This window comes from Rhinatrema bivittatum, chromosome 8 (assembly GCF_901001135.1).
Source record: "Rhinatrema bivittatum chromosome 8, aRhiBiv1.1, whole genome shotgun sequence".
Lineage (NCBI taxonomy): Eukaryota > Metazoa > Chordata > Amphibia > Gymnophiona > Rhinatrematidae > Rhinatrema > Rhinatrema bivittatum.
In genome coordinates, this window is record NC_042622.1 from 172,919,427 (window position 1) to 172,945,056 (window position 25,630).

The window sequence follows — 25,630 nt, forward strand, 5'->3', positions numbered from 1 at the left end:
CTACGCTCGGGATTGCCAGGCCTCTCCTCTCCTCCCGAAGCAAGGCGCGAAAAGCAGCCTTGCTCCGGGAGGAGGGGAGAGGACTGGCAGTGTAAAGCAACGAAGTGACTTACTTTTTTCACAGCCCTCCTCCGGAGACGGACATTGACGGACATGGATCGCGGCTCCCCTGCCTCCCGGAGGCGAAGATGGATGCCTGCATGGGCGAAAGCGGCCCCTGTATGTGCGATTGGGCCGCTCAATGCGTGACGTCACATGCCGTGACGCCAAACGTCGTGACGTCACGCATTGAGCGGCCCAATTGCACGCACAGGGGCCGCTTTCGCCCGTGCAGGCATCCATCTTCGCCTCCTGGAGGCAGGGGAGCTGCGATCCGTCTCCGGAGGAGGGCTGTGAAAAAAGTAAGTCACTTCGTTGCTTTACCGTATACTGCCAGTCCTCTCCCCTCCTCCCGGAGCAAGGCTGCTTTTCGCGCCTTGCTTCGGGAGGAGGAGAGAGGACTGGCAATCCCGAGCGTACCGTAGGATTGCCTGTCCTCTCTCCCTTGCAACTTTTATTTTTTTCACTTTTTCGCTTTTTTTTTTTTCCGCTTTCGTTGCTTGCTTCGGGAGGAGAGGAGAGAGGACTGGCAATCCCAAGCGTAGGAGAACATCCACTTCCTGGTACCTGTCATTTCAAATGTCATTTGAAATGACAGATACCGGTACCAGCGTGTCCGTGAAGCGTTAGGCCAACACACCCAGGATACTGTATAGCGCTCTATACAGTAAAATGGGTTGCGCGGGCCTAACGCTTCACGGACGCTTCTTACCGTAGACGCAGCTTGCATTTTTTAAAATTACTGTATAAAGAGCGTCACTCTTCTTTTTCAGTCAATCTGTGATTCTGTGAGCACGCAAGCCCAAAAGGGAAGAGAATGCAAGCTTTGTTTTGTTCAGCAACTGCCCTATATATTGGTGATATAATTGGACATCTAGATTAATAAAATCTCATACAAATTGCTATAAGAAGGAAGGAATCAAATTAATCAGATTAGTCTGAGTTTCCTTTCTTCTGCATTCTCTCAAAGATCAACAAATGAATGGAGAAGAATGGATGGAAATGGACAATGTGCTCAACGCCCCGTTCTCTCAGGATTCAGTAACATCAGTGGTCATTTTCTAGGTTTGAGTCAGCAGCAGCCTCCACCTTTCAGTTTTTCCCAATGGAGAAAAGGAGGAAAGTTATGATCCCAGCAGGCAGAAGTAGTTGAATACAGGCACCGAGGCAGGGAGAGCAGGCCCTCGAGGAGCGAGCTCATTTTTTTGTTCAACAATATACCGGTATGTGAATTCTTCTTCATGGAAAAATAAGACATCCCCTGAAAATTAGGCCTAGTGCATCTTTGGTAGCAAAAATTAATATAAGACACTGTCTTATTTGAAAGTGTAACTCATACCAGTGATGCTATTTGACAGCTTTTTATACTCCTGGGAAATAATCCCTGGACAATTTCCTTTCACTTTTGTTTTAGTAATTAAAATGATTTTGGAGATGGGAAAATGTGATCTTACCATTAAACTGTTGGCTAGGTTTTAGTGGTCTTAATATTTTTTAATTGCTTACAATATTCTAAATCTTGTGCCCATCCTTAAAAAAAAAAAAAAGATTAAAAAACCCCAGCCTTGTTGTAAATTGACAGCTCCATTTCTGTCATACCGGCTCTCTTTTGGGCATATTCAAAGAAAGGCTGAATACAATGACATGTCTTTTTGATCTTAATTACTGCAATGTTATTAGCTAAATGATGAATTTCTTTCAGATGGCTGGTCATAGATTTAATGATGTAGTTTTTTATTGTTTGTAATGCTGAAATAATTACTGTGCCCACTGCAGAGTAGAAGGTGGTCAAATATATCTGCTGAAAAATATAGCAAATTATGTAATGTATTTTAACACTGAAAATAGTTCTATTTCTTATTGTTAATAGTAAAAGACCAACATTTTTGGAAAGAAAAAAGGAATGCACCACAATTTAAAACAGAACACTGAACCTTCTATTTTAACTACTAATACAGTAGAAGGAAATTGAAATAATGTACAATTTCTAATATGCTGAAGATTTTAACAAATAACCAATTCAGCAATAACTGAAAAACATAACACACAATAATCATTATTGAAGCTTTAGTCACTCTGAAGTGCTGTCTTGATCCAGATAAATTACCCTAAAAAAAATGAAAAGATAATATATTTATTTAGTCAAATTTGTAGCCCACTTACCGCAGAGCACTCTGAGTGACAACAAATAGAATAAAATGAATGTTATTTATGTAAGCAGCCTAGGTCATGGGATAGTACAGCCTATAGCTTTTTAAAAAATAAATAAAGCATAACCATACAAAGTAATACAACAATAATAAATATCAAATAAAATGCAATTAAAATTGTGAACAGAAGAACATACAAAACAGAAAATATCTAAACTATAAAAGTACAATTAAATAAATGCTATCTACAAAAGAATCAATGCTTCAGGTTTCACAAAATTAAATCTAAAAATGAATGAACTACCTGTTCAATAAAACCGGCCATACAAATAAAACTGGGGCATAATTATATTCCTTCAAAAACTAAACTAAAAAAATATTTTGAAGGATTTACAAAAACCCAGGTAGTCCTGAGTATCTCTATCATCCGGAGGAAGACTCTTCCAAAGATGTGAGCTAATACACCAAAAAGCATGGGACATGTATATTTTAGACAAGCTTCTTACAGTGGAGAAACTGTTAAAAGGTTTTGAGAAGAATGTAACATTCAACTAGAACGATATGGATGTAGATTTTTTTTTAATATAACTTGCTCCATTACCCCGAATTGATTTATTTTAAAAAATTTGTAACCAGCCTGTCCTAAATTCTAAGCAAGGAACAGAATTTGTACACATAATGGGCCTGAGTTTAAAATAAATTGACACAGATAAAACTGTGTTTTACACGTGTAAATACATTTTACTCGAGTGGGCTTTTGAAAATTGCTACAATATATGCCATTAAATTGTTCATAGGATTTATTCATGCAAGTGCACTTTACTGGAGTGAACGGCTTTTGAAATTTGCTGATTGTACGTTACATTTAGGAAAATTGGTTCTTACCTGCTAATTTTCATTCCTATAGTACTACAGATCAGTCCAGACTCCTGGGTTTTGCCTCCCTTCCAGCAGATGGAGACAGAGAAAGTTTTGCGGACATCGCCTCTTAATCCAGTGTGCCACCTGCTCAGTATTACTCAGTACCCAAGCATAAAACATTTAACAAAACTACTTATTAAAAACAACTCTATAATATTCCCTAGAACAAGCAGAGGAAAGAGGAAACCTCATAATTGAGAATTATAACCAAATTTGGAACCTTTGTTGCAAAGACTAATGAGAGACCAGTGCCATACTTCAAAATGTTTTCAGAAATCTTCAGAATCTTAATAGTAAAAAGATCTAGCAGAATCTAAAAAACCCCTTTTCCCCATTGGGCGAGACTCTGGACTGATCTGTGGTACTACAGGAATGAAAATTAGCAGGTAAGAACCAATTTTCCTTTCCCTGTACATACCCAGCTCAGTCCAACTCCTGGGATGAACCAAAGCTTCCTAACTGGTGTGGGACTGTGAGAATCCAGTTTGAAGCACACTTTCACCGAAACCATTGATATCTAGAGTCCGGATGTCCAATCGGTAGTGTCTGGCAAAGGTATATAAAAGCTTTCACGTAGCCGCCCTACAACCAATTGGCACTCTGCCCAGGAGACCGCCTGGGACCGAGTAGAATGAGCCCTTAACCCCTCCGGGACAGGACGACCACAACAGATATAAGCGGAACCGATAGCCTCCTTCAACCAATGTGCTATTGTGACCTTTGATGCTTTTTTGACTCTTTTTTGCACCTCTCCATAGCACAAAAAGGTGATCCGACAACCGGAAACTGTTCGTGACCTCTAGATATTGCAACAAAGCCCTTCTGACATCCAAACGTCTCAATTCCTTAGCATGAGGCATATCAATCTCCAGATTTGTAAAGGCTCGAAGTTCCATTGACTGACTTAAGTGAAACCACCGAAACCACCTTTGGCTGAAAAGACGGAACCATCCTTAGAGAGACCCCGGAAGATTTGATATTATCTGGCCTCGATTACTGCAACTCACTGTATCTAGGACTCCCGGCCATGACTATCCATCCTCTTCAATTCATTCATGATTCTGCTGCTCGCCTACTATACAATATACCTCACAAAACCCATATCACTCCAACACTTTCTGCACTGGTTCCCAGTCTCATATGTATTAAATACAAAATCCTCATCAAAATACACAACAATCTACAACCCCTTATCAATCTGGCGATGCTCAATGCTAAGAGACTATAAACCGGCTCGCTAACTACATTCAAGGGATAAATGCTTACTTGAAATACCCACAATAAGTACGGCAAGATTAGACCTGATCTGCAAGTGCGCTTTTTCAGTTGCCGGTCCGGTTTTATGGAACTCCTTACCAGAAGACATTCGTCTCATTTCCAATACTAAAGAATTTTTTTTAAATATATTTATTTCTGAAATTTTTCATACAACAAGCAGGAAGTTCAACAGAATAAGACATATAAGATAAAGTCATACATGGAGAAGGAACATTTAAACAAGAAGACATTCAAGCAAGAATAGCAGTGATGGAACCTCACGTGGTAACACTTGAAATGTGACATTAACATATCATGTTGCCATCCAGCGACTGCATTATAAATAAACAAATAAACAGTTTGCCTTTTAGTCGTTGTGTGTCCTCTTACTTATTTACCCCCCCTTCCCCCCCCAGCGCTGATCCAATCGGCCAATAATGTTATACTCCTATAGAGGCATACGTGCATGATAGTAATATTGAGTATAAACAGTCATCAATGGTTTGTGAAATGTCTATAGCTTGTAGGTAATACTAAAGAATTTTAAAAAGCTTTAAAAACCTATTTTTGCACTATTGCTTCTAACATCACATAGTCTGCTATCTTAATGTCCTCCTCCTCCCTAGCTATCAATGTTATTTTAAGTTTAATTTATATATCTATATTGTTTTTAACTATATGATCCGTCTATTTTTCGATGTCTTTTACTTTGTTTTAACTGAATTTTATGTAAGTTATTTTGTAAACCGCATACATCAATTAACCAATTGTATAAGCGGTATATAAGATTTTTTAAATAAATAAATAAATAAATAAATAAATCCGAAATCCGCAAAAAGAAGCTCAGCCACCCTTCTGGCTGAACAAATCGCTACTAAGAAAACCACCTTCAAAGTCCGATCTTTTATGGTAACCCTCTTAAGAGGTTCAAATGGCAGTTCACACATAACCCTAAGAACCAGGTTAAGACTCCAAGAAGGATACAATTTATGAACAGGGGGGTGCAAATGCTTCGCCCCACAAAGGAAACGCACCACATTCGGATGCGCAAGCCAGAGTTGTTCCATGAACCTTGCCCCGCAGGCAGCCCAAGGCCGATACCTGGACTCTCAGGGAACTAAAAGATAAACCTTTCTTTAGGCCTCTCTTTAGAAATGCTAGAATCTGTGCCACTGATGCTTGCTGCTTCGTACACCAAGACTCAAAGACCCTCCAAACACGAACATACACCAAGGAAGCAGAGGTCTTAAGAGCTCGAGGCAGAGAAGAAATGACATCCTTTTTTCCTCAACTACCTCCTTTCAAAAGCCAAGCCGCTGGACAAAAGCGATCCGCTGGATCTAAAAATATAGGGCTCTGCCATAGAAGATGTGGTAGATGGCCTCACGGGGCCGTCCACTGCTAGATTGACCAGATCCGCAAACCAAGGCCTTTGTGGCCACTCCAGAGCCTCGAGAACCACCTTTCCTGGGTGGACCTCTATTCTCCTTAGAACCTTGCCCACCTGGGACCATGGAGGAAACAAGTAAATCAGAACGTCTTGCGGCCAAGGAAGAATCAGGGCATTGACCCCTTCCGCTCCATGCTCCCTTCTACGACTGAAGAAGATGGGTGCCTTGGCGTGTCTCTGGGTCAACATTAGATCCATATGAGGCATGCCTCACCTGCAAGAGATGAGGGCCACGGCTTCCTCCAATAGCTCCCATTCCCTGGAATCCAATTGTTGCCAGCTTAGGAAATCCGCCTGCACATTGTTGGACCCCGCTATGTGCAACGCTGCTATTGAGGCCAGATGCTGCTCTGCCCAGGACATCAAGATCTCTACCTCCTGAGCAACCGGTTGAATTTGGGTACTTCCCTGGCAATTGATGTAGGCCACCATTATCTAACAGGACTCTGATCGCTCAGTTGTGCAAGTTTGCTTACCATAAACGGTGTTTCCGTAGATAGCAGGATGAATTAGCCATGCTGTCATGGGAACTGTCAATCAGGCCCAGGAGCTTCCTAAGTGATGTCAGAGCTTTGCTCTGAGGCTGCGCATGGTTTCCCTCGCTGATAACGACTCTCCTCAGTCTGTGATAAAGCAAGCGTGGTCGTAGAGTTGAAGTCGACTGATCAGGGAGGCGGGTGGATCAGCCTGGCTAATTATTCCTGCTATCTACGGAAAAAACGTTTACGGTAAGCAAACTTGCTTTTTCCCCGTCGATAGCAGGGCTGAATTAGCCTGAATTAGCCATGCTGTCATGGGAGTCCTAAGCTCCCATCAGCGTGATGAATGTCAAGTGACAGTTGACCCCGTGGAGTTTGTGGACAATGACTGTAGAGGCGTTCTACCAAATTTTGCATCGTCCACCATCTGTTGATCAAGACAGTAATGGGAAGTGAATGTGTGAAGAGAAGCCCACGTGGCTGCTTTACAAATGTCTACTGGTGGAATATGTCTCAGATGGGCCATGGAGGCTGCCACCGCTCGTGTTTGATGAGCCATGGGTCGAGACGGTAACTTGGAGTGACGTTTGTCATGACAGAATTGTATACACTGAGTAATCCAGCTAGATATGGTGTGTTTGGATAATGGAAGGCCTGGGGCATTTGGGTTGAAAGAGACGAATAGCTGCGACGCCCTGTGGGGGGAGTGGGTTCTTTGTTTATAGTACGCTAGTGCCCGTTTACAGTCCAGGGTATGTAGTAATCTCTCTCTGTCATTCTTGTGAGGTTTTGGACAAAAAGTCGGTAACTCAATCAATTGGTTGAGATGAAAAGGAGAGACTACCTTTGGCAGGAAGGAGGGGTGTGGACGTAGAAGCACCTTGTGGTGATGGAATTGAAGGTATGGGCTGTAATGTACCAAGGCCTGCAACTCGCTGACCCATCGTGCTGAGGTCACTGCGGTAAGGAAGACGACCTTCCAGGTGAGGTATTTGAGATGGGAGGATTCCATCGGCTCGAAGGGTGAGACCATCAGTTGTTCGAGAACTAGGTTTAGATTCCACAGAACTGGTGGTTTTGCAACTGAAGGGCGAAGGTGTGTGAGCCCTTTTACAAATCGAAAGACCATTGGGTGAATAGAGATGGGTTGGCCGTTGTGTAATCACCAGCCAGCTCGCGCTGCCGGTGCTGCCCACTCGGGGCACAAGCCCTCCGTCTGTGGCCCTCATCCTCCGGCCGACCCTGCAGTCCGGGACATCTCCGCTGCCGCCACCCAGGAACCACCGCTGTGACTAACCACGTGGCCCTGCCGCTGCGATCCAAACACGACCCCAGCAACCCTCCCTGAGCTCCAACCAGCCCTCCAATCACATGCAGGTGGGGAGCCGCGCCGACACAGACGTCGGTGCCTGGGAGGTGGGACTTTTCAACTTTTAAAAAGAGAGCTTGCTTCCGTGGCGCTGCGCGCACGAAGGAGCACAACCTAAGGGGCCTGCTTTCTAAGCTCAGACTTCCCTCCTTCATTATTCTCCAGGACAGCGCCTGACCCTCTAGACGTCCAACCTCCTGTTGCCTCCCTGCCCCAAGCAATACACACAGCTCTCACCCAGCTGTGCCGTCTTCCCCCCGACACCTGCCTCACAGCGTACGTCTCAGCCCACTTCAGCAAGTGAGACTTTACTGTCTATAATCCAGTCCCAAGGCTCCCTTGAGTCATTGAGACATTTGTTTTTCTGTTAATTACCTTTCTTACTTCTGTGTATTGCTTACCAGCTTATTTGTTCCTAACTTATCTGTATCAACTATATTGCTCAGCAGATCCCTCTTATCTCCCCTCCTCCGTATTGCCCCCCCCTCCACTTCACGTGTTGCTATGTGTCTCCTCACCATACCTAATCGTTACCGCCCCTCCCTACGTAAACCTTTCCCAGTATGCCTACACCCCAACCATCGTGAATCCTTAATACCCATCATGATTTCACCCTTCACACAATTTCTGGGCCTAACCACACTAGCCATCTCCCTATTTAATGCTCAATCCATCCAAAAAAAAAGGCCCAATACTCCATGACTTACTTACGGACTCCAATCCCGACATTTGTGCCATCACAGAATCGTGGCTAAAGAACACAGATCATGTCTTCATAAACCAACTCCCGATACAGACCTATGACATTTTCTCTATCCCTAGACCTAAAAAGAGAGGTGGAGGGTTACTCCTGGCTGCCAAAAAATGTCTCAACCTTAAACTCCAAACCTCCCATCCCCCTCCAAAACTAGAAATAGGGCTCTTTACATCCAAAGCCTTGCAGATCTGCCTCATCTACGCCCCTCCAGGCCTACTCGAACATGATCCTTCCCCCGTCATTGAATACTTTGCAGACATCAAACCTGACACCCCCACTGTCATACTAGGAGACTTCAATCTCCATGTGGATATCCATCCTGCCACTCCTGCTTGCGAAACCTTACTGGACACCCTCACAGCCATGGGTTTTAGACAGATCATCTCTGTGCCCACACACAAAGCAGGCCATACCTTGACCTCCTCTTCATTAACTCTCAGATAACAGCACTTAACCCACCTGTACCTACCCCAGTTCCATGGTCTGACCACTTCCTCATCAATGTCCTCCTCACAACCAACACCCCCTCTCCCGCATCACAAAAACATAGTAAAACCATCTCTTTCAGGAAACCATGCTCTACAGAGGACCTCACCCTAGCCTTTGATAAAGCAGCCAACAATCTCGACCTTACTAACCCTGACACTGCTCTGCAGTCATGGAATAATCTCACCTCTATTGTAGCCAACGAAACCTGCCCCATTGTCCACAAAGAAATACCCCTTACACAAACAGAAAAAAAACCATGGTACACAGCTGAATTAAAAAAGATAAAGCCGAACCTGAGAGCTAAAGAACGCTCATGGCGTAAACAGTCCCCATCACTTAAAGCTGCTTACAAAAACACACTACACACATACCGCCAAGCCATCCTCCAAGCCAAACGAGACTTCTACTCAGCAAAAATTCATGATTATCAATTCAACTCGAATGTCTTATTCTCGTACGTTGCAAAACTCACAAACTCCACCCCCACTACACACAATGAGGCCAATGCCAGTGATAAATGTGAAGAATTAGCATTGTACTTCAAGAACAAAATCGCTAACATTCTCCTTCGCGTCCCCACTAAGCCTCCTCCCACCACGCCACTCCCCAATGACAAGAGGATCAACCGTGGGTCCTTTGTCCACACATCAACCATGGAGATTGAGTCCATTCTAAAAAAGATGAAACCTGCCACCACCCTTCAGACACCATCCCATCAAAAATCCTCCTCTCTATTCCCTCCACCATTGCAAAACCCATTGCTGACCTAATTAATTGCTCCATCACTTTCGGAACCATCCCAGACCCACTTAAACTTGCTATCGTCAAGCCACTCCTAAAAAGCCTACCCTCAATCCTATAGACCCAGCAAACTACCGGCCTATCTCCAACCTGCCCTTCATCTCCAAAATCCTTGAAAGGTAATTAACACTCAGCTTACTGACTTCTTAGAAGACCACAACATCCTACACCCATCCCAATTCGGTTTCCGTAAAGCCCGTAACACCGAAACCCTGCTACCATCAATGACAGACTCCATTTTCAAAGGCATGGATCACGGAAAATCATATTTGCTTGCCCTACTAGATATTTCAGCAGCCTTCGACACTGTCAACCACCAGATCCTGATCACCCGCCTAGCAGAGATCGGTATTTCAGACACAACCCTATCCTGGTTCTCATCCTACTTCAACCATAGAGAGTATTTAGTAAAAATCGACAACTATGAGCCCTCACACATCCCCATCACACAAGGCATCCCACAAGGATCCTCCCTATCCTCTACCCTCTTCAATATTTATCTCCTGCCACTATATCATCTGCTCTCCGACCTAGGCCTAAAGTTCTTCTTATACGCAGATGATGTGCAAATCCTCATCCCCATTCAAAAATCCATCAACGAAACTATGCAATTTTGGGAATCCTGCTTAGCCTCTATAAATTCCTTACTATCTAACCTCCACCTAGCTCTTAACGCATCTAAAACAGAACTCCTCATTATCTCCAATCACCCGGAACGTATATCCCACCCCACCTTGCACAACACAGCCACAGCCTACACCCCGCTGCAATCAGTTAGAGACTTAGGTGTACTCATAGATCAACACCTTAACTTTAAACCCCACATCAAATCCCTTCTTAAGGGGGGCTTCTACAAATGAAATATCCTCAAAAAACTTAAACCCCTTCTCCACACTCAAGATTTCCGTACAGTACTTCAGGCGACCATGCTCACCAAATTGGACTACTGTAACTCCCTTCTCCTGGGCCTTCCTGTCTCCACTATCAAACCCCTACAGATCTTGCAAAACACTATGGCCAGGGTCTTAACCAATACCCGTAGAAGGGACCATTTCACCCCCATACTAAAGGATCTGCATTGGCTGCATAGGCTGCCCATTACCTTCCGAATCAAATACAAAACCCTTACCATCTTACACAATTCAATGTTCAATTTCAATCACCCCTGGCTCGAGGAAATGCCACGATTCCGCTCTACTGAGCGCCCCACTAGAAATGCCCTTGCTGGCACCCTACACTCTCCATCACTCAAAACTGCCCACCTTGCCCTTACCAGAGAAAGAGCCTTTTCGATTGCGGGCATCTCCCTCTGGAACTACCTCCCCACCTTTCTTCGGCTGGAGTCATCCCTACACAACTTTAAAAAAGGAGTGAAGACATGGCTCTTTAAACAGGCCTACCCCGATTTTAACCAATCCTAGACCCCTTAGCCTCCGGCTCTTCTTGTCCTCCGCTGGAATCCCCCCCCCCCCCTCCCTGGAACCTGTTTTAATTTGCACTTTCTAAAAAACTTTTGCATTATTGTATAGTTTGTACATAGCCTCAGTTGTTATGACTTGCCATGTTTTTTATAATCTTCTGAAATTGGTTCTCTGCTGTTCCTCCTATCTGCGTTCCTATTATTTCTCCCTTACTTGTCTCTCCCAGCCCCCGCTTCTTTCTAGCCTGCCCCGCTCTCCCCTCCCACGTTCATTGTAATTTTCCTTTCTCTCAGTTCATTGTAAACCGGCGTGATGTGTTCTACAAACGTCGGTAAAGAAAAGTTCATAAATAATTGGTGAAAGGCCACTATTGCACTGAGATGGACTTTGACTGAAGCTGTAGCAAGGCTGGCTACATAGAGCGCGTGGAGATAGTCCAGCAAGGTCTCTGGTGTACAGGTGAGCAGACCAACTCTCATGGATTCTGTGATGCTTTCACCGGTCCGCACCTCGTTAATTGTGTCCATTCCAGGGTCCAACCCTGTATGAGCTGCCCTGGGCACTCAGGAATTCAACTAGTAGTTTAAAGTTATTTTCCTTTACAAAGTCCTCAGGTGGGGTTTGAACCCCCTCCACCAGGATGGGAGGCAGATGCCTTCCCCACTGCGCCAGCAACTCAGTTTCTGAAGGCTGGCTTCAAAAGTTAATCTCCAAACAACTCAAATCCACTGTTCCAAAGTCTGGCCCCACTGGGCCTAACTGCCACCACTCACCGTATCTCTTGGGATGGTTTTTCTCGTCCCTGGATACAACCACCCGCTGGCAGTCTCTCAAACCATGTCCTTAAGTGAGCACACTCGGATATCAAAACAGTCTTTGGTTCCCGGCTCACCTTCCTGAAAAGTCCTCCAGCCGTCCGTCTTCCATATCAGCCGGAGCACCAGAGTTCCAGTCTTTGAAGAGCAACCGGTAGCATGGTCCTTCACCTTCAGTCCCCGGCAGGAGACTGAGACTGCTCTACCAGGGAGTCCTTTTTATCCTGAGCTAACTCCTCCTCCAATCATAGCTGGTTGGCTCGGAAAGGCCCCTCCTCACTTTGGCCCTCCCCTTGAAACCATGGATTGGTTTCCCCAGCTCCACCCTTAACCTCCCACACCTGTGTTTCTTCTGCTCTTGTAACGTCTGGGGGAAGGAACCAAGGGACGTCCTTAGCCTGGTGTTGCAGTATTTTCTTTCCCTTCTTCTCTCGGACTCTTAGTTCCGGGGTTTTTAACTGACCCCTCTGGTTTGGGATATAGACCCCATCACAGATTCGCACCATGTGGTGTAACGCTTCCATTTGAAGTTATAGTTTTTCCTCGTGGAAGGCTTGCGGGATGCCAAGATCACGTCTTGTACTGTGATGGAAAACCCTTGTTCTGACAGAAGGCGCCGTTCAATCTCCAAACCGTGAGATGCAGAGAGGAGTGTAGCTGATGGAGGAGAATCCCTTGGTCCTGTGATAGTAGGTTTTCTTGATTGGGTAATTGAAACGGTGCGTCCGCCGACAGTTGAAGGAGGTGTGCGTACCATGGCTGGCGTGGCCACGCCGGTGCCACCAGGATCAACTGTGCTTCGTCCCGCATGCACTTTTGTAGTGTTTTCGTGATGAGGGCAATTGGAGGGAACGCGTACATCAGGGGCTCCGTGCATGGAATGAGAAAGGCATCCTGAGCGCCTCTGTGTGGGGTTGGCCATACGGAGCAGAAGCGAGTCACTTTCCTGTTGGACTCAGTGGCAAAAAGGTCTACATAAGAACATAAGAAATTGCCATGCTGGGTCAGACTAAGGGTCCATCAAGCCCAGCATCCTGTTTCCAACAGAGGCCAAACCAGGCCACAAGAACCTGGCAATTATCCAAACACTAAGATCATCCCATGCCACTGATGCAATTAATAGCAGTGGCTATTCCCTAAGTAAACTTGATTAATAGCCGTTAATGAACTTCTCCTCCAAGAACTTATCCAAACCTTTTTTGAACCCAGCTACACTAACTGCACTAACCACATCCTCTGGCAACAAATTCTAGAGCTTTATTGTGCGTTGAGTGAAAAAGAATTTTCTCCGATTAGTCTTAAATGTGCTACTTGCTAACTTCATGGAATGCCCCCTAGTCCTTCTATTATTTGAAAGTGTAAATAACCAAGTCACATCTACTCGTTCAAGACCTCTCATGATCTTAAAGACCTCTATCATATCCCCCCTCAGCCGTCTCTTCTCCAAGCTGAACAGCCCTAACCTCTTCAGCCTTTCCTCATAGGGGAGCTGTTCCATCCCCTTTATCATTTTGGTTGCCCTTCTCTGTACCTTCTCCATCGCAACTATATCTTTTTTGAGATGTGGCGACCAGAATTGTACACAGTATTCAAGGTGTGGTCTCACCAGGGAGCGATATAGAGACATTATGACATTTTCCATTTTATTAGCCATTCCCTTCCTAATAATTCCTAACATTGTTTGCTTTTTTGACTGCTGCAGCACACTGAGCCGACGATTTTAAAGTATTATCCACTATGATGCCTAGATCTTTTTCCTGGTTGGTAGCTCCTAATATAGAACCTAACATCGTGTAACTACAGCAAGGGTTATTTTTCCCTATATGCAACACCTTGCACTTGTCCACATTAAATTTCATCTGCCATTTGGATGCCCAATCTTCCAGTCTTGCAAGGTCCTCCTGTAATGTATCACAGTCTGCTTGTAATTTAACTACTCTGAATAATTTTGTATCATCCGCAAATTTGATAACCTCACTCGTCGTATTCCTTTCCAGATCATTTATATATATATTGAAAAGCACCGGTCCAAGTACGGATCCCTGAGGCACTCCACTGTTTACCCTTTTCCACTGAGAAAATTGACCATTTAATCCTACTCTCTGTTTCCTGTCTTTTAACCAGTTTGTAATCCACGAAAGGACATCTCCTCCTATCCCATGACTTTTTAGTTTTCATAGAAGCCTCTCATGAGGGACTTTGTCAAATGCCTTCTGAAAATCCAAATACACTATATCTACTGGTTCACCTTTATCCACATGTTTATTAACCCCTTCAAAAAAAATGAAGCAGATTTGTTAGGCAAAACTTCCCTTGGGTAAATCCGTGTTGACTGTGTTCCATTAAATCATGTCTTTCTATATGCTCTACGATTTTGATCTTGAGAATAGTTTCCACTATTTTTCCCGGCACTGAAGTCAGGCTCACTGGTCTATAGTTACCCGGATCGCCCCTGGAGCCTTTTTTAAATATTGGGGTTACATTGGCCACTCTCCAGTCTTCAGGTACAATGGATGATTTTAATGATAGGTTACAAATTCTAACCAATAGGTCAGAAATTTCATTTTTGAGTTCCTTCAGTACCCTAGGGTGCATACCATCCGGTCCAGGTGATTTGCTACTCTTTAGTTTGTCAATCTGGCCTACTACATCTTCCAGGTTCCCAGTGATTTCGTTCAGTTCGTCTGACTCATCACCCCTGATGGATGGGTATCCCCATCGTTGGAAGATGGTCTCTGCTACATCGTCATTGAGGGACCATTCGTGTGGATGGACTATCCGACTTAACCTGTCCGCTTGAGTATTGGCAATTCTCGGCAAGTATGTGGCCTGTAATTGAATGGAATGGTGGGCTGACCACGTCAGGAGGATGAGGGCTTCGCAGCACAGGTTCCAGGAGCCCGAGCCCCCTTGTTTGTTGATATAAAACATGGCTACTTGGTTGTCTGTGTAAACCATGAACCTTTGGCCTTGGAGGTGAGAGACAAAGGTGCGCAGGGCATAGCAGATGGCTCAGTTCCAGGAGATTGATGTGAAGGGACTGCTCCCACAGCATCCAGAGGCCTTGCGTCTGGAGGTTGTTGAGGTGGGCCCCCCAGCCTTTGTGAGAGGCATCTGTGGTGAGGACTGCATTGTGCGGTAGAAGAGTGAAAGGAGCTCCTTAGTGAGTGTCGGTGTTCGTAACCACCAGTCTAAGTCTGCTAGCATGGTTTTTGTCAAGGATACTTTCCAGTGTAGTGGCTGAGAATGTTGTTTCCACTGTCGCTTGAGACCCCATTGTAAGTGTCGCAATGGGAGTATCGTGTTGGAGACCGCGTGGATTGAGGCCGCCATATGTCCCAACACTTGCAAGACTTGATGCGCCGTTGGCAATATGGTCGATTTCAGGCGGCGAAAAAGGAGTCATATGTTGTGTCACCTGTCCTCCGGCAGAAAAACCCTGCAGCTGATTGTATCCAGATGAGCTCCTATAAATTGTATTTTTTATGTAGAACGCAATTTGGACTTCTGATAGTTGATGATCAGCCCCAACTTGTCCAGGCACTGAATTGTGTCCTGGAGATGTTGTTGAAGAATGCCCGGGCTGGTGGCCACCAGCAGCCAGTCGTCGAGATAAGGAAAAATCATGATCCCCCATTGACGGAGGAATGCCACCACCACTGCCATACACTTGGTGAATGCCCTGGGTGCTGTTGTTAGGCCGAAGGGAAGAACTTTGTATTGAAAGTGCTGGCCATATACTTGGAAAGACAGGTATCACCAGGAGGAAGGATGCATAGGAATGTGAGTGTAAGCATCCTTGAGGTCTATGGAGCACATCCAAGCGTGGGGTTGAATCAGGCGTAGTAGAGATTTGAGAGAGATCATTTTGAATTTTTCCTTGACAATGAACTTTTTCAATTCTCTGAGGTCCAAGATTGGATGAAGGTCTCTGGATTTCTTTGGAATTAGGAAGTAGGGGGAGTGGAATACCGCGAGATGCTCTGTCGGAGGAATGCGGTGAATTGCTTGCTGTTGTAATAATGCCGTCACCTCTTGTTCCAAGCGGGTTTGGTGGGGTCTCGGTCCCCTTAGCGCTGAATGAAGGAGTGGGGGAGGAGTTTGGAAATTAATTTTGTACCCATGACGAACAATGTCCAGTACCCATTGGTTGTTTGTGATCTTCTCCCATTCCTGGATGTGTGCCGTGATTCCTCCCGCTAGCACCGGTTGCGGTAGTAGCAGGGCGATGTTCAAAAAGACGGATTAGTTTTGGCCGGGACAGCGAGTTGTTGAGCTTGTGAATGCTGGCCCCGGGGTCAACCCAGTCTGTTTTGGTTTTGTTGATTCTGCAGACGGGATGTCTGCTGATAAGCCGTAGAACGGTATGAAGCATATGGCCGATAAGGTCGGCGTTGGAATATTTGTCTGCGAGGTAGCGTGGAATATCGGTGTGAAGCAGAGTAAGTTTGAGGGGTAGTTAGAGATTGTACGGCCACTGACTGCTCCTTTAGTTGGGCATCGGTTTCCTGGAAACATGTCCCGAACAAATTGTCCCCTTTACAAGGTAGGTTGGCCAGTTTTTCGTGGACATCTTCTGTAATGGAGCTGGCCCTCAGCCACACCATACATCCTGCCCCAATGGCAGATGCTGATGCACGAGAGGAGGTCTCAAACTCTTCATAGACCGTGCGCTCAGATGGGGTATGCTCTCCTCCAAGTCTTGTATGGGGTGAGTGTCCCCTATTGGGTGGGCGAGGTCCGAGCTTTCTTTCATCCGCTGCACACACTCGTAGAGGTATTGAATAATGTAGAATTGGTGGTGGTAAATGCAGGTGGCAAGCATAGACACCTGGAATGTGCGTTTCGCAAATTCATCCAGCGAACGAAGATCTCTGCCCGGGGTAGTAGCTGAGTGTAACCTGGACTTCCTAGCCCTCGCCATTGCCGATTCAACTACCAGGGATGCATGAGGCAGTTGTGGTGTCTAGTAGTAGAGCGATTTTTGCATTTTATATTTAAGGTCGGTCTTCCTGGAAACCGCTGGAAGTTGGAAGGGGGTATCCCAGGAGCGTTCCAGAACTGAGTCAAGTAGCCCATGGGGAGGTAGAGAGGTAGGCTCTGCTGGAAGATCAAAGATTTTTTAACAGATCTAACGTTGCCGATCTCGGATCAGGCACCTACTGAATGTTGAGGTTGAGGACACAACCCATCTTTTCCAAGAACTTTGGATAAGTTAGGTCTTCCGGCGGGGAGTATGGTTCCGTCGGTTCTTCCCCGGGTTACGAGGGATACCCTGTTGAACTATCTGGTGACGTGGGTTGGAGATCCAGTGACAATGGGGTCAGTGGCCGTTCCTGAGGTTCCTGTGATGGTGTTGGGGCCGGGGAAAGCGCCAGAGGGGACGGACGCCATATGTCCCGTGGAGACGGAGGCCGTGTATGCTGTGGAGACGAGTGCCCTGATGGTTGTGGGGACTCTGGGTCGGTACTGGCCGAGAAGTCCCCCATTTGATAAGAGGATTTCATGACCTCAAAGAAGCCAGATAATGCCAGAGAGAGATTGACAAAAGCATCCTTCGTCTTCAGTGGCATTGGTGCTCGAGCTGGTACTTGTGGTCGGCCTGCCGGAATTGCTGCCAGTAGAATATCCGAATCTGGCGGTTGAGTCTCGGGCACGTGTGTGCGTAATGTTTCTGGACCCTTGCGTTTCTTCACCAGGGGTTCCTGTAGGACGTCACCTCTGGAGTGGCGTTTGGAAGCTAAAGATAAGTCCGAGAACACAGAAGCCGAGGAGGCAGAAGAAACTGAAGACAAAGAAAGTCGAATTTGACCTTCGTCCCTCTCCGATCTGGATGAGGAGGCTGGTAAAGAAGGCGTCAGGGTTAACGGTGTACCCCTGAAAGTCTGTGAAGGTAAGTGGGCCGTAGCTAGTGGTAACAAATGGGATGGCTTCCCTGTCCCATTAGGCTCTGGGAGATGTGGCAGAGTTTTGGCTGTTTTATTCCTTTTTTCGGGTGTCGGCGCCGTTGGCGTCGTCCCATGCTCCAATGGCGCCATGGTTCTAGTTAGCTCGCTTTGATGCATCGGCGTCGTTCTTTCATGCCGCAACGGTGCCTTTTCGTGCATCGGAAGAGGGTGCTTCGGCTGACACACCTGCGTCGCAGTCGGCGCCGGGGTTGACTCCAAAGGTCTTGATTTCCCCGTCGGACCTTCCAGCGCCGTGGTCTTAGCTGTTTGTGTCGCGTCCACATGGTGCTGCATCGACGTGTTCTGCGCCGATGGCTTCGATGCCTGGGTCGCTTCCCGGGTATGTTCTATTACACGCCCCGGCGCATGTGATTCTGTTTGGCATCAGCACTTGTCGCGGGAGGGATCTCAACTCCAGGAGGCCAGAGTTTTACCTCTCATGCGATCCTTCGCAGTCGGAGGTTCCATCGAGGCAGCTCGACACTGTGGGGGCGGCGCAGTCGTGGTAAGCCCCGGGGAAGAGTGGGCTTCTGATGGTGGTGAGTAGGAGCCAGTCCTCGGGTTTTTAAGGCGCTCCATTTTCTCCCTTCTCTGGCGGCGTGCCCTCGGGGTCATCAGACCACAATGGAGGCACGACTCGAGCGGGTGGTCTGGGCCCAGACATCTGTAGCAGAGGCAGGGTTTGAACCCTGAGGGTCGGGGAACGTCCTTCTTACCGCGATCCTTCATTATTATTAGAATTTTTACGATTTGCTGAGTTTTTACTTTCCTGAAAGTAAGTTGTCTGAGGCTCTGTGTGCGATCCCACGTGAGGTAAAACAGACTGAGGAGAATTGTTATGAGCGTTGGAAACCACACACAGCCTCAGAGCAAAGCTCTGACGTCACTTAGGAAGCTCCGCCTTCCGGGCCTGATTGACAGTTACATAAGAACATGCCATACTGGGTCAGACCAAGGGTCCATCAAGCCCAGCATCCTGTTTCCAACAGTGGCCAATCCAGGCCATAAGAACCTGGCATAAGAACCTGGCAAGTACCCAAAAACGAAGTCTATTCCATGTTACCATTGCTAATAATAGCAGTGGCTATTTTCTAAGTCAACTTAATTAATAGCAGGTAATGAACTTCTCCTCCAAGAACTTATCCAATCCTTTTTTAAACACAGCTATACTAACTGCACTAACCACATCCTCAGGCAACAAATTCCAGAGCTTTATTGTGCGTTGAGTAAAAAAGAGCTTTCTCCGATTAGTTTTAAATGTGCCACATGCTAACTTCATGGAGTGCCCCCTAGTCTTTCTGTTATCCGAAAGAGTAAATAACCGATTCACATCTACCCGTTCTAGACCTCTCATGATTTTAAACACCTCTATCATATTCCCCCTCAGCCGTCTCTTCTCCAAGCTGAAAAGTCCTAACCTCTTTAGTCTTTCCTCATAGGGGAGCTGTTCCATTTCCCTTATCATTATGGTAGCCCTTCTCTGTACCTTCTCCATTGCAATTATATCTTTTTTGAGATGCGGCGACCAGAATTGTACACAGTATTCAAGGTGCGGTCTCACCATGGAGCGAATCAGAGGCATTATGACATTTTCCGTTTTATTCACCATGATACTTCCCATGACAGCATGGCTAATTCAGCCCTGCTATCGACGGGAAAACCTCTCCAAACCCAAATGCACTGCCCTTGTCTCTAGAAGACTGATAGACCAAGTTGCTTCCTCTGCCGACTACTGGCCCTGCACCAACTGGGACTGACAGATAGACCCCCAACTGGTGAGACCTGCATTGATAGTCACTACCATCCATTGAGGAACCTCGAGGTCTACCGCACGTTCTAGATGTTCCTGGCCAAACCACCACCAAAGGCTGGACCTGGCAAACTTTGTAAGTGGTAGCGGACGATTAAACTGCTCCAACATCGGATGCCACCGGGATAGCAATACTTTCTGCTGAGGCCTCAACTAAGCAAACGTCCACGGGATGAGCTCCAAGGTCGAGGCCATGGAACAGAGGACCTGCAAGTAACCCCAGACCCTGGGCACTGAGGTGTCCAAGAGGTTCAAAACTTGAGCCTGCAGCTTGATTATCTGTTCCTCTTTGAGAAAGACCATGCCACATGGGTATCGAAACATGTGCCTAAGAACTCGGGAGCCTGTGAAGGAAAAAGGTGGCTCTTGGCTAGATTCACAACCCAGCCCAAGATCCTCAAGCGGTGCAAGACCACGTCCACCGCTGTTCTGCAAAGTTCCACAGACTTTGCTAGGATGAGCCAATCATCCAGATATGGATGAACCAGCACTCCCTTCCTTTCTGAGGGCTGCCGCCACCACCATCATCACTTTGGTGAAAGTCCTCGGAGCAGTGGCTAGACCGAATGGAAGAGCGCAAAACTGAAAATGTTCTCCAGGTATTTCTGATGATCCCGGTGGATCCTAATATGCAGATATGCTTCCATCAAATCTAAGGAAGCCAGGTACTCTCTGTTGCGCACTGCCACTATGACAGATCGAAGCATATCCATCCAGAAACGAGGAACTTTGAGAGCAATGTTCACCTTTTTCAAATCCAGAATTGGATGGAAAGTGCAGTTGCTTACCTGTAAAAGGTATTCTCCTAGGACAGCAGGATGTTAGTCCTCAATGTGGATGACATCATCCGATGGAGCCCGGCCTGCTATCCGCGTGTCCATGCAAGGGCTCCCTTCAGTCTCGTAATATAGCAAAAATGCGAGCAAGAAAAAAACAACACAACAAACCGAAGGTGAATCCAACATCGTGGGAAGGCGGGCAGGATTCCTGAGGACTAACATCTTGCTGTCCTAGGAGAACATTTGTTACAGGTAAGCAACTGCGCTTTCTCCTAGGACAAGCAGGATGGCAGTCCTCACATGTGGGTGATTACAGAGCTCCAGACTGCCCCATTCGACCAGAGAGATCCACAGTAGCCGAACAAGATACCAACGGGCACAACACAACTGTGGCGCTGTGGGGAAAAACAGGGGGCGGTCTAGACCCACAGAGAGCACAATAAGAGACAGTTGGGTTCAGGACTGGAATAAATTGTGCAGGACAGACTGACCGAAGGCGCTGTCCTGACGACTATCCCTGTCAAGGCAGTAGTGAGCAGCGACCATGTGAATAAAAACTTTTTAAATATATCCAAAGCAAGAAACCTGTGAGGGAGTCGGTTGGACCATTAGAAGACCGAGGGGTTAAAGGGGCTCTTAGGGAAGATAAGGCCATTGCAGAAAAACTAAATGAATTCTTTGCTTCCATGTTTACTAATGAGGATGTTGGGGAGATACCAGTTCCGGAGATGGTTTTCAGGGGTGATGAGTCAGACAAACTGAACGAAATCACTGTGAACCTGGAAGATGTATTAGGCCAGATTGACAAACTAAAGAATATCAAATCACCTGGACCGGATGGTATACACCCTAGGGTACTGAAGGAACTAAAAAATGAAATTTCTGATCTATTAGTTAAAATTTGTAACCTATCATTAAAATCATCCATTGTACCTGAAGACTGGAGGGTGGCCAATGTAACCCCAATATTTAAAAAAGGCTCCAGGGGCGATCCGGGTAACTATAGACCCATGAGCCTAACTTCAGTGCCGGGAAAAATAGTGGAAACTATTCTCAAGATCAAAATCGTAGAGCATATAGAAGGACATGATTTAATGGAACACAGTCAACACGGATTTACCCAAGGGAAGTCTTGCCTAACAAATCTGCTTCATTTTTTTTGAAGGGGTTAATAAACATATGGATAAAGGTGAACCAGTAGATATAGTGTATTTGGATTTTCAGAAGGCATTTGACAGTCCCTCATGAGAGGCTTCTATGAAAACTAAAAAGTCATGGGATAGGAGGCGATGTCCTTTCGTGGATTACAAACTGGTTAAAAGATAGGAAACAGAGTAGGATTAAAAGGTCAATTTTCTCAGTGGAAAAGGGTAAATAGTGGAGTGCCTCAGGGATCTGTACTTGGACCGGTGCTTTTCAATATATATATATAAATGATCTGGAAAGGAATACGACGAGTGTGGTTATCAAATTTGCGAATGATACAAAATTATTCAGAGTAGTTAAATCACAAGCCGATTGTGATACATTACAGGAGGACCTTACAAGACTGGAAGATTGGGCATCCAAATGGCAGATGAAATTTAATGTGGACAAGTGCAAGGTGTTGCATATAGGGAAAAATAACCCTTGCTGTAGTTACACGATGTTAGGTTCTATAGTAGGAGCTACCACCCAGGAAAAAGATCTAGGCATCATAGTGGATAATACTTTAAAATTGTCGGCTCAGTGTGCTGCAGCAGTCAAAAAAGCAAAAGGAATGTTAGGAATTATTAGGAAGGGAATGGTTAATAAAACGGAAAATGTCATAAAGCCTCTATATTGCTCCGTGGTGAGACCACACCTTGAATACTGTGTACAATTCTGGTCGCCACATCTCAAAAAAAATATAGTTGCGATGGAGAAGGTACAGAGAAGGGCAACAAAAATGATAAAGGGGATGGAACAGCTCCCCTATGAGGAAAGGCTGAAGAGGTTAGGGCTGTTCAGCTTGGAGAAGAGACGGCTGAGGGGGGATATGATAGAGGTCTTTAAGATCATGAGAGGTCTTGAACGAGTAGATGTGACTCTGTTATTTACACTTTCGAATAATAGAAGGACTAGGGGGCATTCCATGAAGTTAGCAAGTAGCACATTTAAGACTTATTGGAGAAAATTCTTTTTCACTCAACGCACAATAAAGCTCTGGAATTTGTTGCCAGAGGATGTGGATAGTGCAGTTAGTGTAGCTGGGTTCAAAAAAGGTTTGGAAAGTTCTTGGAGGAGAAGTCCATTAACGGCTATTAATCAAGTTTACTTAGGGAATAGCCACTGCTATTAATTGCATCAGTAACATGGGATCTTCTTAGTGTTTGGATAATTGCCAGGTTCTTGTGGCCTGGTTTGGCCTCTGTTGGAAACAGGATGCTGGGCTTGATGGATCCTTGGTCTGACCCAGCATGGCAATTTCTTATGTTCTTAACTCCAGGTTGCAGCCCTGCAAATTTCAGCAACAGGGACCACACACAGATGGGCCACTGACTCTGCCATAGTGTTGTGTTCGTGCCTGTTCTCGCCCTCGCTTCACCCTCTCTACCTTTGTGGCGACTCCCTTCAGATCTAATAGACAGATGCTGCCGCGGCTTCGCCTCGCCGCTTCTCTCCGGAATCCCCAGGCTGGCCTGACGCTGCGGATCCGCCATTTTCCTGATGACGTAAGGGTGCACGCGCTCCAGAGTTTGTACCGGCAAGGGCGCGAACCTCGGGGGTGTCCCCCCCGTAGTGATGTCATCTGCTTCCAACTTTAAAGGTCTTTGCTTGCAACTACGAATCGAGTTAGCAAGAGGAATTCTTTCTCCGCTGCTCTGCCTCCACAAACTTACCAAGGGGTACCCGCTCCTCGGGGGCCCCGCTCTCTCTTCTTGATTTCAGATTTCTAAAACGGGATCCGGTACTCGCTCCTCGAGGGCCTATGTCCCTGAATGCTCAGAAGACTCCTTACTGCCTGGAAGCGATCACAAACGTGATCACTGTGAGTTCTATTACAGATAGGAACCGGTACTCGCTCCACGAGGGCCTATGTTCCTAATCTCTGAAGACTCTCTTCTGTCTAAGACGTTATCGCAGGTACGGAGATCATGAGTTATTATTGCAGATAGGAACCAGTACTCGCTCCATGAGGGCCCATGTTCCTAAAACCCTTCAAAGACTCTCTTCTATCTCAGAAGCTATCGCATACCTATATCTTGTGAATTACTATTACAGATTGCAGATAGGAACCAGTACTCACGCCACGAGGGCCTATGTTCCTAAAACCCTTCAAAGACTCTCTTCTATTTCAGAAGCCATCTCATACACAGATATTGTGTGTCCCTGATCATCAATTTTTTAACCATCCTATGAAAAGGAAAAGAGTTGGCCGGACCCCATAAACCCGCCATGACTGGATCTACCGTGTCCTGTTCCGGCTCCTCCAGCAGAACCTCTATCCCCAGCTCCGCCAGTACATGCAGGATCACAGAGCCCAGCTCTTCTCTCTGAAACAGATGAATGACCTTTGGATCATTTCCTTCCATAACAGGAATCTTCCCTGGTTCCTCCTCTTGATGCTGACCTTTGCTAGGCAGGGGGCCACTGTGAAGCTCATCCCCTGGGGGCACCCCCTGGTCGGAGTCCTCCGAAGAAAAAAGTCATCCGTAGTACCCCGCACCACTGGACCTTTCACTTTCCGGATCCTCGAGGCCCCCGGCGACTCCGGGCATTTTATTAGGCAGACCTTAAGAAAGCTTGTGCTTTCTTAAGGTCTGCCTTAAGGGTTCCTCCCCCAGCAGACCTTAAGGTCTGCTGGGGGAGGAACCCTTCTTGAACCTACTGGCTAGAAAAGCTTTGTGCAATAAAAGAATAAACTCCAGGGAAAAACAGGAAGGACACCCCAAATCTCCCTCCAGGGGATCAGGATCTTCAACCGACTGTTCCTCTAGGGCCTCTTCGTAGGAAGGGAGGGAGAAGCCTTTGCCACTCTTCATCAGGGAAGTAATTCTTTTTTTGTCTGTTTGTAAAGTTTAAAAAAAAAAAGGAAAGGAGAGAAGGGTTTATTTAGCAGTGGTTAGATTTTGGCTGCTCTGGAGATGGCCAGGAATGCAGCGCTCAAGGTGAGTGGTTTTTGCTGCTCCTGATCCTGCTTGCAGTTTTTCTGCACCTACTGTGAGGTCAGTGTCGCCCCGGGTCATGCTGCGCATGAACTGCTGTTCGGCATGTGGGGAGTGGTCTTTGTGGCTGAAGGCCTGCCAATGTTCCCACTGCCTCTCCGGGGGAAAGGGTTCCTTCATCTGTTGGAAGAGGGGCAAAACCCAGGAGTCTGGACAGATCTGGGTATGTATAGGGAAACGCACACAACTCCTTTGAAAATTACCTTAAATATTAACAACAAAGAAAATAAGCCAGATTGAAAAGATATATACGGACAAAACAGAGCCACATAACACAAAATTAAGTCACAGATTTAGTGCTCAGACAAAAATATCAGGATAAACACTTGAATTTCTGCATTACATTCTAATTTCCACCAAAACATCCCAAACAAAAATCCCCCACTAACATCATCTTTACTGACCTAAAGCCAGAGTAAATACGAAGGCTTTTATGTTTTTTAAAGGTACTAGAGCAGACCTCTGCTCTGAGCTTTTCAGAAAGTGAATTTCAGAGTACTGGACTCGCAAATGCAAAAGTTCTAGCACGAGTCGTGCTTACCACATTGAGGAAATATCAAGTAGATTACTACCTCAGGATTTCAATACTTGTAAATTTGTTGACTTGTACTGAAACAAATTGGAGCATCCAAGCTTTATGAATCAGGGTAAATGCCTTTTGAAAATTGCTACAATAGTTACATTTACACATGTAAATTCTTTTGAAAATTCACCTAATAGTTAACACAAGAAATCATATTATTTTTGCATTATACTGGCTTGAGGCACACAAATTTGAACTTAGCTCATAAAAAGTTGCACAAAAGAACCTTTTTAGTGCAGGCAGCATTTCCAAAATTAGAAGGAACATTATTCCTTCCCCTTCCTCCAGTTAGAACCCAGGCAGCAGCATTTTGTA

The 25,630-nt window shown here is 45.9% G+C and overlaps 1 protein-coding gene across 6 annotated transcripts in view; it reads right to left on the reverse strand.

The window, feature by feature from the left end:
- Nucleotides 1-1,837: 1,837 nt before the first annotated feature.
- Nucleotides 1,838-25,630, reverse strand: part of TEX14 (testis expressed 14, intercellular bridge forming factor) — a 608,800-nt gene continuing 585,007 nt past the window's right edge. For 3 of the 6 annotated variants that reach the window (XM_029611460.1, XM_029611459.1, XM_029611458.1), the window contains one exon: nt 1,838-2,207. Coding sequence is in view for 2 of the 6 variants with exons in the window: in XM_029611458.1 (XP_029467318.1) it covers nt 2,171-2,207 (37 nt within the window). In the remaining 4 variants the exon portion in view is untranslated. The remainder of the gene's footprint in view (nt 2,208-25,630) is intronic. The other 3 variants (XR_003858113.1, XR_003858112.1, XR_003858111.1) reach the window with 1 other exon arrangement.